General features: G+C 35.1%; 1 protein-coding gene across 2 annotated transcripts in view; it reads left to right on the top strand.

Moving 5' to 3' along the window:
• Nucleotides 1-1556: 1556 nt before the first annotated feature.
• Nucleotides 1557-18985, top strand: part of LOC113237747 (ubiquitin-like protein 3) — a 270868-nt gene continuing 253439 nt past the window's right edge. For both annotated transcript variants that reach the window (XM_026474381.1, XM_026474390.1), the window contains exon 1: nt 1557-1896. In XM_026474381.1, coding sequence (XP_026330166.1) covers nt 1867-1896 — 30 coding nt within the window. In that variant the 5' untranslated portion in view covers nt 1557-1866. The remainder of the gene's footprint in view (nt 1897-18985) is intronic.

Raw genomic sequence — 18985 nt, 5'->3', positions numbered from 1 at the left:
TGTGTGTCGTAATAATAATTTCCCATTGCTGTGCCGTCTTTCTCATTTATGTTTATGAGAAAAACATTCGTGTTACTGCAATCACGTTCGTGTGGCCTACAATATCGTTTTTTGTTGTATTTAACTTAAATATTTCTGTGATTATATAATTATTGGCATTGCTTGAACTTATTTGTACGTTTAAGACCTTAAAACCAGAAGAAAAAAGGGTTTTACAAAAATCACTCAAAAAGTGCCATTGAAATTCGAAAAGTGAAATTCACCCTACAATGTAATTTTTGCAGATAAAACTGTAACTTTTCTGAAGACAGAAATTAATTGTCGACTCAAGGGCTCTGGCAACACCATGGCAACGCTGATTATATAACCTGTTATTTGCGCTTCAATCGCGAACAGGGGCATTAACACAATTAAATAAAATCTACTACTGTTATAAGGCTATTGTTGATGAAACATTAACCACTAAACTAAAACAAAATGGCTGTTTTCCGCTCGTTTTATTTAAATCAATGTTAAAAGTCGATGTTAAAAATTAAAATCAATATTATTCAAACTATTATTGAACATTATCCGACGCAATAGCAGGCAGAGTACAGTATAACAACAGCAGTGTAGACAGTTGTTCGATAATGAATAACGTAAGAATAACGCATTATATTATCTGCTATTGTAATAATAACCACCTATAAATAAAATTGATGTTCATTTATCATTTATCCATAGCAGATTAATGTAACATTTCTAAATAATGTTGCCATTTTTCAGAAATATAACTCCTCATAATCAAACTATGAACGTCACTCACTAGAAATAACAATACAGCATTTTTGTAGTTTGCTTTGTAAGAAAAAAATCTACCACGTCGCGACTCGTGAGAACTTTGAATCATGCGTGTTGTTTCTTAGTGACTGCTACTGTAATGACAAATATGAATTTGTTACATTAAACTATTATTTTTTTTGTAATGCATCATCTTTTAGCTAGAAAAGAATAAGAAATATGTTTATTCTAAATTTTACCGGCTCGCAATACAAATACTTATAAATGCCCATTTTTAGGGTGTTCTAAAATTTATAACACGCAACCTTGTTAAAAGTTAGTAAAAACAATTTTTCTTTATTGTTACAATGTTGGCCACTTTGTGAAAACTAAAGTGTTACAAAATAGTACTGTAACACTCTCAATAGATGTCGCTTGACTATAACTTTGTCTGCGAAATAAATTATCTTCTCAAGTATATATATAAGATAGAATTAAAATAGACATTAATGATACAAATAAAATAAACATTTGAGATCCTATTTTTTACTAATATTTCATTTTCATGAATGCATTAACAGATATTCATTGGGCCAAAAACTTACAAGATTTTAATTATGTATTGTATGTAGCGCTACCTTTTTTCCATCCTCTAAGGGCGCCACCCAATAAAAGATTTATGTAGCGCCACCTATCGTAAGGAATGCTAGCTTTTCGCCGCTGATTGTTATTGTCCAGTGGTGCCCTCTATGTAACTGTCACTCATTGCATGCGCGGGTGGGAGGAGGACCATCCCTCGCCATTTTCCGTCAAGCTCAAGCCCAATCAAGGTAGCCTCTGTCAGTCGTTGTGTTTGTGTTTATTGAATGGTGTTGTGAAAAATTATCTGTATCGATGAATATCAATGGGAAATCGTGATTACGACGCCAAACGATGGGTCGATTGTTGTGTCTGTGGCTATAGTGTATCGTTTCAAAAGTGATAATGGCCGAGTGAAGAGGTAAAGTGCAGTGTGTTGTGTCGTATGCGGGGCTGTCACGATAGTGAGGCCCTTTCTCTGGATATCTGGTGTTCAAGACGTCGGGTACGACGGGAAGGTGACACACCATGTCTTCGAAGAACGTACCAGGCGATAAGGTAAGCGCATTTTCGAATGGCCTGCTTGCCAGTAAGGTCATTTTTTTTGTTTGTTTCCAAAAAATCTCCTTTCTCTCGCGTTAGTTTTGATCGTAGCGAACAAAAAGAACGAATTCCTTGAATTATTCGTAAAATTACACTATTAAGTTCCAAGAAGCTAAAATATAACATTCACATTTATTTTTGCAGCTACCTACACGAAAACAGATGTTCTTAATACAAAACGTAAACAATAAAAATATGTAGAAGCTAGCAACATATTTTTAAACAAACATTTTCAATAACAATAATTGTTGAATGTACACTTATGTATCTGTAATATCTGTTATCATGAAAAATAAATAGACCTTTATGTAGATCTCCAGGAATAATAATAACTACACCTCCACCTTGACCTACAAAAATATTTTATAAATTCCTCAATATCACTTACATAATATATAAATACTTTCCACTTTATAAACACTTGGCAATTCTCTTTTGATAGAGGGTAAACAGCAGCACCAGCATACATGGTAAAACCTTTAAGATCTGTTCTATATGTGAGTAAAAGTATAAGTGATTTCAAGTATTTTTATTTTCCTACTTGATTCCAGTGAACTGATCATTCACAAAATCTATACATAGATGTGAGTGTTAAGCACTTATACAGTGAATGTGTCTCACATGTGGATTACATTAATTCATCATGCAAAATAGGCACTACAATTTTCAATTTCAAAAACTAGCCATGTGTACCTATTAGAGTCCAAATTATTAAATTGTTTGATAAGTAGAGCTGACTGTGTGATTTGAAATTATACATATCTGTCTTTCGGCCCCCAATCTCCCAATACTAAGCGAATAAAGGCAGTCTTTATTGTTTATCTAGATTTCAATGTAAAGTCGAATAGAATATCCATAAGTAATGATTATGTATCGAGTTCTTAGGTTTTCGCGATTGTTACACATAGGAAATGAAACTATTTTTCTGGATTTAAATCGCGTATATTTGTTTTTTCAAACAATCCGACGTTTCGATTTAAATCCGGAAAAATAGTTACATTTCCTAATGATTATGTATTTAATTGTATTGTTTATTTTTGTATTCTAAAAAGTACATAATAAGATATTGAAATGTTTATATATATTCTAACACAGTTCTTATTCTGTTTCATTGATTTATTTAAATATTCACTAAGATCTTATACATAAAAAAAATAATCAAATTGAGTATGTATCAGTGCACCCTAAATGATGATAGCATTCCTCTTTTTGTTGTTATACTAATGCATTGGGACTTTATGCCAATCCTTGTTTATTATTTTAAAATTCCACATTGTAATTATGAATCATTAAACATCACTTTCCAAGACTATATTTTCGAAATACACTTACTGGCACGGAAACTTGGCCACACTTGGATTATTGCGATAACTTATATTAAAATACTATTTTATTACCAAATAAAGTCTAGTTATAGTATGTGTTATTTTTATGTTTTTTTACACTTTTATAGTGTTTGTGCACAAAAAACGAGTTTCTTTTAAATTACACTTTTACAAGAAAAGCGAGTTTTAAACATGAAATCTTAAAACAATGGAAAATTAAAACTTGCCACCTTTCTCGTTTTAGTACTTGGTGTTTCCTCCTCTTGCTCTAATTACAGCCTGCATTCGATCTGGCATGCTTTGAATTATGTTTCTGACATCAATTTGAGGAATGTTTTCCCAAGCTCAACTGTTTCAACTGCATTTTAGAGCTCATTAAGTGTTTGTGGCGGTTTGGGAGTCGACTTTACTTTTCTTTTAAGCGTGTCCCATGTGTGCTCTATCGGATTTAGGTCCGAGCTACGAGCTGGCATTGCAAATTTTGAATAGCAACCTCTTCAAGATATTCATTGACACAACGTGTGACGGGCGTGCATTATCATGCATTAAAAGAAATTGGTTGTGTCCAATGAACTCCGAATACACCATAACATGATCCTGGAATATTTCCTCGACATATCGTGTGGTAGTCAGCCGATTGTCGACAATCACTAACTTCGTGCGTCAGAACTTGTTCCTCCGCATACCATTATGGAGCGCCCGTGAAAGCTGACAGTTTGTTTTTTGTGGTGTTTTGTGTTTGTGTTTGTGTGGTGGTAATGAGTAGAAACCGTTCACCTGTTTTTCTTCACACTTGTTCTCGGCCATCTGGAGCAAGTAAAGCTATTCTGCACTCTACAGCAGTAAGGTAGCGGTTTCTCAAAATTTCCAGAACAATGAAACGGTCATCCCGAGCCGATGTGCACCTAACACCACCACTGCCTGGTCTGCGAGTATAGCGGCCTGTCTCCTGGTATAGTTTTAAGGCGTACTGCATTGAAGAACGTGTCACGTTCAGAATGATAGCTACTTCACGTTGTGACAGCCCTTGGTCGACTAAAGTTACGACCTGTGCAACTTGGGTTGGGGTTAAAGTCATTTTTATTGGCTAATTTTCTCTTTTAAATATGGAATTAAACACTCAAAAACACGAAACGTCGGTTACTTAACAGTACACTTTTCAAAGCATAAAATTTTTATCCCACAACCTTGTCGCCCAAATGACCCGATTCAACTAAAACTTAAAAATTGTGTGACAGTGCGCTCAAAAATAATGAATTGCCCTCTTGAAATAAGGGTAAACATTTTTTCTACATACCTTCATGAGAGATACTTATTAGAAACACCTAAAACTTTTACAATCACGAGATTAGTGCTTGGCCAAGATTCCGTGCCGCTGAGTGTAGCTTCTTAGTTTAGTGTATTTTTCTCTATGTACTTTTGAACATAAAGTATTTTCTCCAGTATTCTTTGTTTTAGTTCTTGAATTACAGTATTATTAAGTAGAATAATCAATTAGAAACATAGAAATAGTGTACAATGAAACAACTCACTTTGCACGAATTTTTTCACAGGTTTTCAGGTGAAACTGGTTAAAGTGGTGGTAGAATTCTGGAGAAAATTATATCAAAATCATCAAGTTGTTTAAGAAGACATGACTTTAAACATTTTTATATACAATTTATAATCCTGCTTAAACAAATTCTGATTAACTGCACTTCTTTGTCAGAAAGTCCATGAAAATGAAAAATTAAAAATTGTAGTTGTTCATACCTAATATAAAATTGACAATTACTCCCTTATTTTTCAAATGTAAATAAAACTGTACTATGAATGAGATGAGCAACTCACAAAAGTGGTAAGAATCTTCTTCAATTTTTGATTTTGAGCTAACAAGAACCACTGCTTCACATGTAACAAGTCATCAGATCAAACATTTTTGTTTTTTAAACAATGATAGTAATGTTCTTATTCATCGATTTTTATTATTGAGAATCACTCACACAAATTGTCATTTGATAAATTTTGTTATTATAGTAAGTAATAATTGTAAATCTCACAAAAATTGTTATGAGTAACTATTGTTACTATTAATTGTTAAACATGTCTGATTTTAAAATCTTGAATGTTATGATTTTCATGTAGTCTTTAAACAAGTTTAATAGCACATTACTGTTTCTAAATATTCTTTAATTTGTTGAGTGAGTATTAAGGTCATAATGTGTACTTTGTCGCATTATTTGTGAATGTTGATAATTACAAAGCTATTGGTAATGTAGCTCATTTGATCTCATTTTGTAGAAGACATTTTGCTTTGTTAACAATGTAATGAAATTAATTTAGTGCCATTTATTTTATTACAAAATTTATGACACCAGGGCATAATGAAGAATTTCAATACAAAATCGATAATATGGGTAATTCTTGTTCTCAAGCAAATAACTGATACTTAATAAGAAGTGCATGTTTTTGCAATATAATGAAAAGCAAAAATTAATCACAGGATAAACAATTACTCAATGTATATTTTGCTATATTACAAGTATGTAAATGTAATACATAATATATTTTTGTTTAACCGGAACTATATGAAATGTCACTTCCATGTCGTGTGACTTTCCCGAAATTGCAACATTAAACCTAAACTAATAAAATATTATAAACAACTCAGATTTTTACCACTTATCTATGAATTGTTATGTAGCCCCGATAAATTAATATCAATATTTCTGTAGAAACAAATAAATAACACTTTACTTTTTCAGAAAACTTTTTGTGACTTGGGTTTTTATCACGTCTATGGTCAAATACAAAAATCTACCTAAGTCGTAATTTTTAGAACTAAACATCGGGCAACATCAATAATTATATACTTCTAGTGGCAACTCCTCAAATGATTGCTTCTCGCGATGGCGTTCATTGTTGTGGTGTCGAAAAATTAATTTCGAAAACATTTATTTTGGAAACTGTCGAGCATAACGTGTCAAAACTGTGGATTTGTGTTGTAAAGGTAAATATTCGATTTACTTGTTAATTTTGGCGTATATTGTATGTGTATATAGCGGGATTACTATGCTTATAATTAAGCCAATATTAAATTAAAGACTTTAAGGGTATGAGCGGCATGGCGCAAAAATGTCACAACCATAAGTGTCATCGCCGCGTTTTCGTAAACATCACAGTTGTGACAATCTTCCACGGTCATGACATTTGACCAGTGCAAGTGCCTTTTAATTATAATTATATAGGCATAAAAGTTTATGCTTTGAGGCAGAAGCCGTACTATCGCGTGAAGCGCCTTGTATTTCTAAATATTAAGCTTAAAATCTTTGGCATTGCATCCATGGCCAAAAATGCCGCCATGAAGCTTGGTATCCTCTCAAAGGCGAGGCGATACTTCATACTGGGACAGCCCCATATCTTTCTCCATTAACTTTGGTTATAGGGACCCTCCCTACCGACCCTTAGGGTATACGAGACGGGCACTATAACCTGTGCATGCACAGGAACCTTCCAAGTTCAGGTTCTGACTCCAGATCAGCCAGTGTACAGGGTTGTCACAGATCGTTGTTACTGACTCCATCCGGTTCTCCAGAGGCTAATGCCTCGTGTGGGCAGCCCCGGGTGCGCGTACAGTACCCTCCCTATTTCTCAGACAGTTACCGGAGCTGTAGGCACGCTCACTTCCCATCGCGCATTGCACAACTAACGGTTGCCATCTGAGCCGTCGACTCTAAAGTCCACTACCAAATTTTCTCATTGGTGGCGGAGCTGTAAGGTACCCTCACTTCCCGACGCTGAAAAACGGCGTCTCTCCAGTGCCCAATAACCTAAGCAGCTGGAAGGACCGGAGGGTATATAGCTCATCCTCTACAAGCTATCTCTCCGGGCTAGTGCCGGAGATGCTGGTCGTAGTGTCCTTTTTTTTTTTGACGGGGGGAAATCTTTATGGATACCCCTGAGCCCAGGGGTTATGTGGAAACTCTCCCTCCAGACTGGAGGGCCTACCCCACTAAACCCCCAAGGGTTTCCCTCTCGCCGGTTGTGTCGGCGCCGTGGGATCAGTGAACACTCACCACGACGCCGCCCGGCTGGTCGTAGTGTCCTGCGACCGTGTTATAGCTTCCGACTTATAGGGCAACTCACGTGCCCCGCGCGTCTCCTTGACTTACGTCCCCGTCTAGACCGCTACTAAGACGCGCTAGCTGCGCAGGAGACAGACGCCCCGGCCACACACTACCAGGGCAGACGAACATGTCCGTTTCTGCAGCTCACCACTAACCCCAGCGAGTCCATACCCAAGTCCGGGTCCACCATAGACACCCGTGAAGGCGTATCACTATCGGAGAGCTCGGCCCGGACGCTCGCCGTACCCTGATCTTGCCGGGGAGCCCGTAGTCTCTCCGGAATACCCTATCTCTCGGGTCGGTAGATAGGGACTTCATCCTGGGACAGTTGCTGCAACTGTACGAAGCACAAGTTCGGTCTCGTATGGAGTACTACTGCCACCTATGGAATGGTTCTGCTAAGTGTCGACTCTGGATTCACTAGAAAGGCGTGCCAAAAGGCTTTTAGGTGAACAGAACCATTCCACAGCAGACTAGACAGCTTAAAAGACGTCTGTTACTACCTATTTGACGTGTGTAATTTACACGCACTTAAAAAAACGCTTTGGCTCACTTAATTACCAACCAGAACAGATTCAACTTTTATGTTATGTTATTAGTAGTTTACAATCTACAGATAACGAGTATACTATCTCGTCATATACGTCTAGGCTATTGTGTATTTTATTCGTGTTGATATCTGATGTTGTATCTGTATATAACTGAGTGTGATTGATAAATTCTTTGACTAAATGAGTTTGTGTGTATTTAACATGTATTAAAAATTCTTATCTCTATGTTTTAAACGGCATGCCGTCAGACACGTGTCTTAATTTTTTGATCCAAGTCTAAATAATAAATAAGTGAATGGGTTGAATCGAATATTTGTTATTCATAAGGACGATTACCAACTGAAATGAACTATCATCCTTTATTACACTTATAAAGTTACAGAAACAAGCTTAATACACATTTTAGTAATATAACATATATGTATATATGGTGTATACCTACATTGTAAGTTGTTTTCAGGCTAACGTAATAGAATTAATCTAATAAATTTATGTTTAGTGAAAATAAATTGTCTATCCATTGAATTTTAATATTCAAAAGGAAGAAATAATTCATGGAATTATGTTGTAGTAAACAATATAAAATCTTATGAAATTACTCCAAGGCTTGATATATGGCAATATTACACAGTTGCGGTTTTCCTATTAGTATGTTGTTATAATTTTGTAGTATACCTTGAGCTATTTAAGGGGAAATGTTTACCGTCACAATTATTAAAACGTTTTAAACGTTGTATAAACGCGACCCAATTTTATCATTTTGCCTGTCATTTATTTATTTACCTGTTGCATCTTTATCCACCATAAAGTTCTACTGTTTGGTTCATATTGTACGAGTATATTAGGTATAATCTTTCACTCATCTCATCAAACTGTTAAAGCCCACACATGAACTTAGATTTCTTTAACCAGGTTGATTTGCCATAATCATCGCGCTTTAAAAACGGTGTGAAGAACTTTCTTTCTTAAAATCGTACCGTAATCGTAATCGTAATCGTATATATATGAAATTAATGTTGCAAATTGGAATCTCAAATTATTAGTCACGTGTAGGTGTATAATATAGTAGGTATTAGTTTACTAGATTCAAGTTAAATGTGTCTGGTTACAATTGTATATTAGTGAATAATCACAAATTTTGAAATACAACTTACAATGTTGTGCACATACGAGCTAGAGCGACACCGACACATTCCCGTGTGAACGCACCGTTGCACATCTTTAACGCCCACTTCTCAACCTTGTACTGACGTCCGTATAAACCAGAGATGTTTTATACATACAACGATCGGACATCCGAAGAATCAATAGAGATTACTACGAACTATCCGATTTATATATTTTTCAGAATCAGTACTAAAAAACCGACCTCAAAAGTCATTCATCCCCTAGTTTATCACCCTTAGAGGTGGAATATTTTCTTCAAATTTAAACGGAACCACTACTAGGGTACCCTCTTTCTAACAAAAAAAGAATCATCAATATCGGTTCACAAATGCCAGAATTATCGCGTAACATACATACAAAAAGAAACAAACACAGTCGAATAGAACCTCCTCCTTTTTTTGAAGTCGGTTAAAAGAGCAACAATTCCGTATCATAGATTTAGTCTACAAAAGCCAGGACTAATACAACCGCTTGTGGTACATTATCTAATGTGTAACGTACATTATCTTATTCTCTGAAAACATTATTCTTCTGAGTTGAAAATATTATATTCGTACAGAAACGACAGATATATACCAAAATATAAAAATTTTCAATGTATGTCAATAGCGTCAAGGATATCTCAATGATTTAAGTAATTTCGCCTTTAATGCCGTCAGAAACAATTCAGACAATTTGAAGACTTAAAAGAGAACTATGTTACAACCCAATTTTCAAAACCAAACCTGTATTTAAGAGGAAACTATTCTTCTTCGAAAATTATTACCCCACATGAGCTTATTAAAACAAATATTATAAATATATATCCGTATACAGATCCGGAAATTTCATATACCTAATAAACAACTGTAATGTGTAGGAACGGAACTACAGCTCCACCACACTTTATTTCCAAACCTACGCATTTGAAGCAAATTCACTCTTAGTACTGAAGAGATAAGAGTCAATCCAGATTAGGAAAATTATGCAGCAAAATTATGCACCATTGAACTGTAAGCGTCAATTTAAGCCAGAGGAATTTTCGTTTTATCGCATAATTTTAAAGCTACCTACTAAACAAGTTGTAGTGTTTAATAAAAGCTGCCATTAAGAATTTTCGCCTCAAAGAAATTTTACGTCTTCACGAAATTTTACGCCGTCTTTTAGGACTTAAAGAACATCAATATTGACGCTACAATTTATTCTCCATTGTTTGTTGTAAACACTGCACGTTCTTTCTTGTCTTTTAATCTAGAAGTACATTTTCGGCAGATGTAAAAAAGTAACAGATTATACCCGACATAAATTTCTTAATCCACCCATTTGCTCGGCGGTGCTTTTTCTCGGGACAATAGGAGATTATCCCGAAGACTCCCGTCTAACTCTTGGGGTCGCAATTTGCGGCACAAAATTCTTAGCGAGGTTTTCACAGATTTGAAAATGGGCTGATACCCTTATCGATTCTTTCTAGCAATAAAAGCGCCATCTTTTACCACACCATTTATCTTCTGAAAGTACGCTTGAATGTATATTTATGTATGAACACCATTAAGCTCAGAAAGATGTCGTACTTCGGCCACGTTATGAGGAAAAATAAGTGCAAATTTTTCCAGCTTATCATACAGGACAAAAACGCCGAAAATGACACGGTAGAAAGCGGCATTTCTAGTTAAAGAATGGTTCGGCTGCAGTATTACTTTGCTCTTTGAACCGGCAGACTCTAATGTCAGAATACCATGATGTTGTCCCACCTCCGAAAAGAGAAGAACCCCAAAAAGAAGATTTTTATATATATTGTAAATTGTTAATTTTTGTTCTAATTTTTACTAAAGAACCTTGAATAAATTGTCTAATATCTATTTTGCGTTTTGCCACCGTCAAAGATTCGATTCGGCTAAAGTGTTTCGTTACTACTCAGTAATTTAGTGCGCCTTGACCCTAATCTAATTTCTACACAGATTCACTGCGAATTTTTAATAACCCGTTGATTGGCTGCTATCAACATAACAAAAAGACGAAGGATACCGTGCGTTCTAGAATAATTGCGACGGACAAAAATATAAACACAACAATAAACTTATTATTTATTTATTTTAATTATTCCATAAGTAAAATTTTTACACTTGTAAACGTCCTTTTTTAAGCCACTGCTCGTTCACTACGCTGACCTCCTTGAGAAAAACAAGCAAGAAACTCTAGGGATTGCTCTTTTCAAATAAACTTAAATGCTATAGAAGATATTTTGAATCATATTTGTGTGTAATCTAGACTCACGTTGTCTTTCCATACATTTTTATCTAACACGTAATCTTCAATTTTGTAATACGGTTTATCAATTAAAATACTTTTAATGTAAATTTTAAACTTAGGAAATGGTAAACTTAATATGTGCTCTGGAATCTTATTGCAAAAACATACAGTTCCCCAAAGAATCGGTTACCTTAGTTAACGAAAACGTGGTACCATGACGTGGTTTCATTGCTCATAATATTTGTGGCGTTATGAACCCTTATTTTATAAATGGCGACATTAGAACGGTACTCCCCCACTAGCGAGACTTTAAAAGAGACAGTCATTGTTTATAACAATTTGCTTTCGTCTGACTTTCCAAGTAGTTATAAAAAAGAAATGTATTCAAAATGCAACAGTGCGTTACTCTTTTGATGTCTACAGTCATCCGAGGCGCTCGTTATTGTTTCCTGCTTTACTCTTCCGTCCTCAATGTGTTTGAATTAAATTGTTCACTTTATGCTGTGTCTTTCATTGCATTTTTCTTGTGCTTAAAATGCAACACTGTACCTGTCTAGGATTTTGTACCCCTTATGCAGAACCCGGTACGATGTTGTGAAAATGTTGGTTTAGAGCATCATAGATTGCTGATTTTCATATGCATACATAGTTTTATTAAATTAGCAGATTAATAAAAAAGCTTAATGTATATAAAGCAATTCAACATAACACTGAATGTTGCAAACCTTCGTTCATAAAAAGTTATACAGGGCTTAAAATTCGATGCTTTCGAATTAAATTCGTTACGCAACGTATGTAGCTAATCTCATCAGACATGTTGACGGAGCCGATAGCCGATATCTGCAAACGGTTAATTTATAATTACTACACGACTTACAGACGTTATAATGACACTAACAAATAAAAACTTTCACAGTTTCGTAACATCCTTATCTAAATAGGCGTTGGAAACTGATGGAGGTTTGGATTTTGAAAACAGCATGAAAGTTATGCTAATGATGTAAGTACATACAGTCACATGTTACAAATATTCAAATAAAAGTATTCCTTTCTTTTATGTAAAGTGAGAGACAAACGAGCAGACGAGTCACCTAATGGGATGTGGCCGCCGTTCGTCCAGGGAAGTACTGCCACCTTGCCTATTTCTGCCGCGTAATGGCAGCATTACAGTGTTCCGGTCTTGAAGGATAAGGGTGCGGGTGCTGAGAAATTACAGGCACATGAGACTTGTCAACTTACGTCTCAGGGTGACGGGCGCAGTGGCAGTGCCCCTCAGATCTTTGCGATTTAAAACTCTGAGTGGCACTGCAACTGTTATGGACAGGCGTGTGGCTTACCATCAGGCGCACGACTTGTTCCTCCCGTCACTTGATATTATAAAAAAAGCCTTTAAGAACTCTATTAACACGCTTTTTGAAGAACCTCTTGTCATAGCGTAAAGGAAATATTTCAGGAAGAAGACCATTCCGGTTTTAGGCCTTTTAAATGTGCGGTATTTGATCAGGTGTACTTTTTTGCCGGGACAAAGGAATAAATGAATTAAATATGAAATAAATCTTTAATAAATTGGTTGGACTAAATTAAAGAATTAAAAAAACGGAAAATGGAAAACATTTTGACTTTACGGAGAGCACTTATTTATTATTCCAACTCTCACAAACTGAACGAACAAAGGAGGACAATGGTGGCCAGACGCGGCTAGAAAATTTTCGGAAAAGCCAATGTTTTATCCTTTTTCTTGTTAAGGCCTTAATTGAAACAATGGCCTTTGTGTGCTATTCTTCAATTGACGGATCCATTCTCATTATGAATACGCCGCTAAAGAGAATTCTTGCATTCAAATTGTTTTAGGATGCGTATAATTGTTAATTAAAACCGTGCAATGAAATAAAAAGTTTCTAATTTCAGAACAATAACATTCAATATACAAAGTCGGTCGTAAAACAACAAATTAGGGAATTCCTAGTACTATAAGTATTAGAGCGAATTCACTACCTATTACTGATTTAGAAAAGTTAATTTCCCAAATTGGTCCTACCAGGAACCGAACCGTTGGCCCCCAAGGTCGTCAAGTATGCTTAGGAAGATCGCAAAGCGGCTATAGAAAGTGCAATCAAGGTGACAACACACCTACTACTCGAAAGTCAATATAATCCTAGAGTAGAAGAAGCATCTAGGTACACCGTAACAGAAAACAGTTGACTTAACAACAATATCTTTTGTTTTCGTATGTCACATTGCTGTAATTTCAAAGCGATCCCAAATATTCCTAACGATGTTAAACTACAAATTTGCTGCATGAATATTTTGTAAGCTTGTTTTCTGTGTTTGACAACTCAGTTAGTATACAATGTACGATGAATCTTGTTTGTGAATGCTTATTTTAGAATTCCCTTACGTAATAAAAGACAAATAATTAATCGAAATTAGCGAACAAGAATATGTAAATCAGTATTCGCAGCGAAAAAGAAAACCAGGACGTAATTGAATTAATTGATTAATAACGTTATAATTAAGGCCGGCTACGAGTAAAATGGACGCAGGCGGTCCAAGAATTAGTCTTAATTGAGAATCTTCAACATAACTCTTAATTGAATTGTGATTTTTTAAATTTGTACAATAAAATAAAATCACGATCTATTAAAATCAAATGAATTAAATTAAGACTACCTAAAAAATCTTAAGAAAACGAAAATAAATTTAGTCACTCAATAAAAAAACAGATATTATAAAAAAGACCTTTAATTTACATCTTAAAGATCAGCACTAGGCTTCGTCAATAGGTTCTACAACAGATATTGTCAAAAATTTCTAACCTAAAATAATCCCATAATGTGTCATATCTCTCTCAAAACGTCCCATTATGGCCACATTTTCTAACGGGATGGCAATGGACAATTAAACAAAGAACATCTAAAAAGAAAAATTTTGAGTGACTTTGACAAAGTTATGAAAGATAACATTTAGTTATTATAAAGTAAGAAGAAGGTCATCTTTACCTCATAAACTTAACTATGCAATGGCAAAAAATTGTCAGTAGAATTCAACGGTTGCTCAGTTTTCGAATAATATTTATGATCCATATTTATGAGCAATCAGTTAATACAACTATGCGGGCTACGGGCGTGTATACATGTATTTAATAATCTAATTAATTCTAACATATGTTAATTAGCTTACATAATTTCATTTTGTCTTGTAGTGTGTGCAAAAGTTTATCTGATAAAGTTTCCTTTCTTCAAAAGGCTATTAGCCAATTCAAACTTTGAGTCAATGTACGCTCTGATGAACGAAACTCTATTATTTGTCACATATTCAAGTGCTCGTAGTATCTCAGACAGTAGCACTACATCAGTCCATATTTAACGCTTAAATCAGGTCACAAAGTTTGCCAAACGGTTATTCACTCGCGACCTCGACTGGTGGGGTTAACGATCAACAATTATGACGAGATGAGTCTCGCCAGTTTGGACTCGAACAATAGGCAGTTAACTGTAACCCCGACTGCGTTTCGTCACGATGTTGCTAAACCGCGCCGTTGCTCTAGATATTATTCGATACAAATTCTCAATTCTCATTCTTTACCAGGCTTAATATTCCGCCACAATTATAACATTCGATCCACCATTTCCTCACCCAATGTCTGTGTTAATTTAGCTTTATCACGAATGTCTTCGACAGCTGATACGGACAGTTTATGTCCGCTTTTGAAATGGCATGGATGATTCCTCTGTTCATGATTTGGCTTGATTTGTCTCGACATAAATAATGTATGCCTTATCTGTTTGTTCTTTGGTAGAGTATATTTCACTTTCATGTTGTAGACAGCATTACCAACATGAACTACCTAGTTATTCATCCGCTGCAATACGAGCATTTGAAAATATTTATACTTGACATTTCTCTGATATTGTACAACGAAAGTGAAGAAGATACACAAACAAGCAAGTCTCATCAAGAGCTTCCGTTTTAATTCGTCAGCCAGCAGAATTCTAAACAGCCTGGTTACGTAAGTATGCTAATCACGTCTCTCGCGTTCACAAACCGTTACCTATACACGTATACAACATAAGATTTATTACATACAAGGTTTTTGGCCACAAGTAATTTGCTCTTTACCGCATACTGAGTTAGTGATTTAAGGTTTTAGTTTGTTTTTTAGATTTGCGATTGTTTGCGCCGTTAAAGAACTAGTATGTTTATTAACATGATTGTTTGTCCCAGTGAGTCTTCACGTACATACTAGTTCACGAAAAATAGTCGTAATTTTCGCATTTTTTTGTAGACCACTTATCACGTAACTGTACCGTATGTCACCAAACGTTAGTAATTTTTTTTCATCGTTAGAAACGTTTTTTACCTCTTCCAAGCGTGACGCGCTCAAATAACGGTAACGACAACCAACGCTCTGATCTCGAGATCTCAGTAATGTGCTACATGGAGTTGATTGCTGTTTATCCTCGTTGAGCCGCTTTGTACTCCAGTTCGTTCACCTGTAAGTGTGAAGCCTTTGATACTAACTACAGGCGACGTGATGTGGTACAATATTTGATTGCTTTTACAAGGAGATAAACATACTTATCGTATATACAAATAACAATATTGTTTGCCTATGTACAATTATTTACAAACTCGCCTCTTCAGTAAACTTGCTTAAATATATTATTGTTAACAACAGACTTAATTTACATTTGTTTGATTGGAATGAATATTTGCTACATGATTTAACTCTTTTGAACCCTTCGAGTAGAATGTATTTACAAACATGGCACATTAACGAAAATAACTGTGATTTATTGGAAGTTACAAAGATCACTTTTCCATTTTAAAATAATATGAAAAATGAGGCTGTTTCGCCCACCGTCTATCTTTGGATCCAGTACGATTGTAATGTTAAAGCTCCAGTAATACACAATATGTCTTCGGAATATGAGAATGAGAACCCACGTATGCTTGAAAGAGATAGGTAAGTGATGTCATGTAGGCGTTCAAACGGGTTGCACGATATCACAAAGTCGAGTCGTAATATTTTTAATCTCCAGGTCATTGATGGGGCCGTTCATATTGCTACACAATGACTTTGTAACGACCTCCTACAGTGTTTCTATTGTTAATGACCGGCCTTTAAAGAATTATAACGTTCTGCCGCCAAGGTTGTAGAAACATCACTTAAACATGACGATAAATTCTTATGAAACCATATACTGTTTGCGTTTAATAAAGCAACACTAGATATCGTTTTCATTGAACTGGGATATCAAAGATTGCGGTGATATTCTTTCAGGAAATCAAACAAAAGCTCAAATAAACATAGTGAAGAGAAATGGACAAGATCTTTGTTTATACGACAAAATATTAAAAACAATAAAATTGATTTTGATATTTAAAGCTGGTCAGAGCGAATCAATATCAATCACTAAGATTTTGAGTCAGTTTTTTAATCGGTATTCTGACTGTAAACAACATCTAATTTGAACCGTTACTTACAAATAAATTTAATTTTAATTATAGATGCGAATAAGTTTGTACCCATGGGCTCTATCTAGATTTTCTTAATTTTCTCGCGGGTGTGACTACATGGTAGACGAATTACTCCGCTCTCATATTAAAGTGTTTGCCCACCCAATGTCTCAAGGGAAGTATCCACCTCCTCTCCAAAAGGGGAGTCTGTTTGCACCTACCAAAGGTGGAATAAATAAATTGACCGTTGCTTTATTTACGACCGCAATATGTGTAAATGAAAACGGGATGAAAATACGTGGAACATTGAACTTAAATGAATATACTTGGGGTAGGTGGCGAAAACATTCGCCTTGGTATCTTGTTTGTTCTACGTTATTAATTTCTATCAGGTGGTTTCTTGACGTGTTTTTTGATGACCTCTGAGCTAATATGTGACCAGAGAATAAAGATTAAAATTTTCCTAGTAAGTAGGAACCAGCTTTTGTTATTTTTGCCCTTCAATTGAAGAACATTAAAATCTTCTATCCTGTACCTCTTCAGAAAATTCGTACCAGGTAAGATATTATCACGTCAAAAGATAAAAATTTTAATCGACATACATTTCCCAACTTTGCAATAGAAATAAAAACAAACTGCACGATACCCAAGAGATTGCACAATTATTAAACCTGAAGAAAACCGGAATGAATTACCGGATATTTAGCTACTGTGAAGAAAGTTAAATAAACTCGCTAAGATCAGACTGTTTCAATGGAACATTGACTCGAACATCCCTCGTAAAGTGTTTGACATCGACGATTTTCGGAAGTGTTCATGGAATAAATCCTTCCCATTGACTGTTTTTTTTTCACCGATGCTTGTAATTTTTCTCTGCTATTTTTTTCTTCACTGCAATGCAAATCATTGATTCCACGAGTTTTTCAATAATTGTGTGAGATTATGACATCTATTGTACTCTTATAGAATGACTTAATTAAGCTCTGAATACACAGGGTTGTTCGTATTAAAACCAATCAACGTCTATTGTTTGTAAGGGCGTATTTCAAACGGGATTAGAGGATAACAAATTTGACAGGTCGTTAATAAGAAACTTGCACCCTTGTTAGTTTTACACCAACCCCTCTTTGTAATCTCTGAGAAGCGTGTAAATAAGTTTCACGTCGTATATGCCATACGTTATACGAGGGGCAGCATTCTTTGCCCGATTGTTCTTAGCTTTAACGCAACCGAAGATCCTTAAAAAAATAGTGATAAAAAGTTAATATTTAAAAATGTCTATTTACCGCGTTAAAACTCATGTTTATACACTCAAGTGACGTCATATTTGAAAGGCTTCGATCGCGGGAGGCAGACGTTTTTTCCATTAGTTGCCTACTGGCACTCTCTCTCGCGCCATTACGTCGCAAATGGCCCAACCAAAAGCCCGCGGAATTCTTCGCGATCCGCCTTTATCCATGTTGAATATTTTATGCCAAATTCTACAGGATATGACAAGTGACAATCTTTTCATAATTACTCTATCAACAACTCTGAGCTGCGACATTGAGATGGTTTTTTCAAATGTGTGCCAAACCTTGAGCTAAATATGTTACAAATTTGCACAATGATAGGTCGGTCAATACAATCTTTTTTTTTAACTCTACGTTTCTATTCACATATCTAATTTTTTTTAATGCCTCCTTTTTTTCTTCAACCGCTAGTGGTATCTTTAAACACATGAGAATACTCATCAAACACAGTTGCATACAACTAAATGGAACACTGAAATGCGACGAAGAATTCAATTAAAACTGATCAGCGAAGAAGGTTTCTATGTTTCTTTCAAATCCTCTAATACTCATTTCATATTGTCGGTACTTTTTTAACCCGATCAACGTGACTTTGTGGAAACCAAATCGGATAATTCCATCTTATAGTTAATGGAGAACCGATAATCAAACGTTACAAGAATGAATTATATTATAATATTAAGTATCTAATATAATAGTTTGACATTTACTGTGTGTATGATATTGTACTTTAATGAAATGGACTAAAGATGTTTAATTTTGTGAAACTTAAACTTGTGTAAATAAATTTCAGATGAATATATTCTCCAAGAAATCGTTTAAATTTTCGCCTATTCGGTGTAATAATAATAACGTGCCAGACAACCATACCATGTAGGTATTATAAGTACCAAAACAACTGATTTCACTGCGGG

Source organism: Hyposmocoma kahamanoa, unplaced genomic scaffold (assembly GCF_003589595.1).
Source record: "Hyposmocoma kahamanoa isolate Upper Pololo Valley unplaced genomic scaffold, ASM358959v1 103, whole genome shotgun sequence".
NCBI classification, from domain to species: Eukaryota; Metazoa; Arthropoda; class Insecta; order Lepidoptera; family Cosmopterigidae; genus Hyposmocoma; species Hyposmocoma kahamanoa.
Note: the sequence above shows the minus strand (reverse complement) of the source record. Positions and strands in the feature narration are given on the sequence as shown.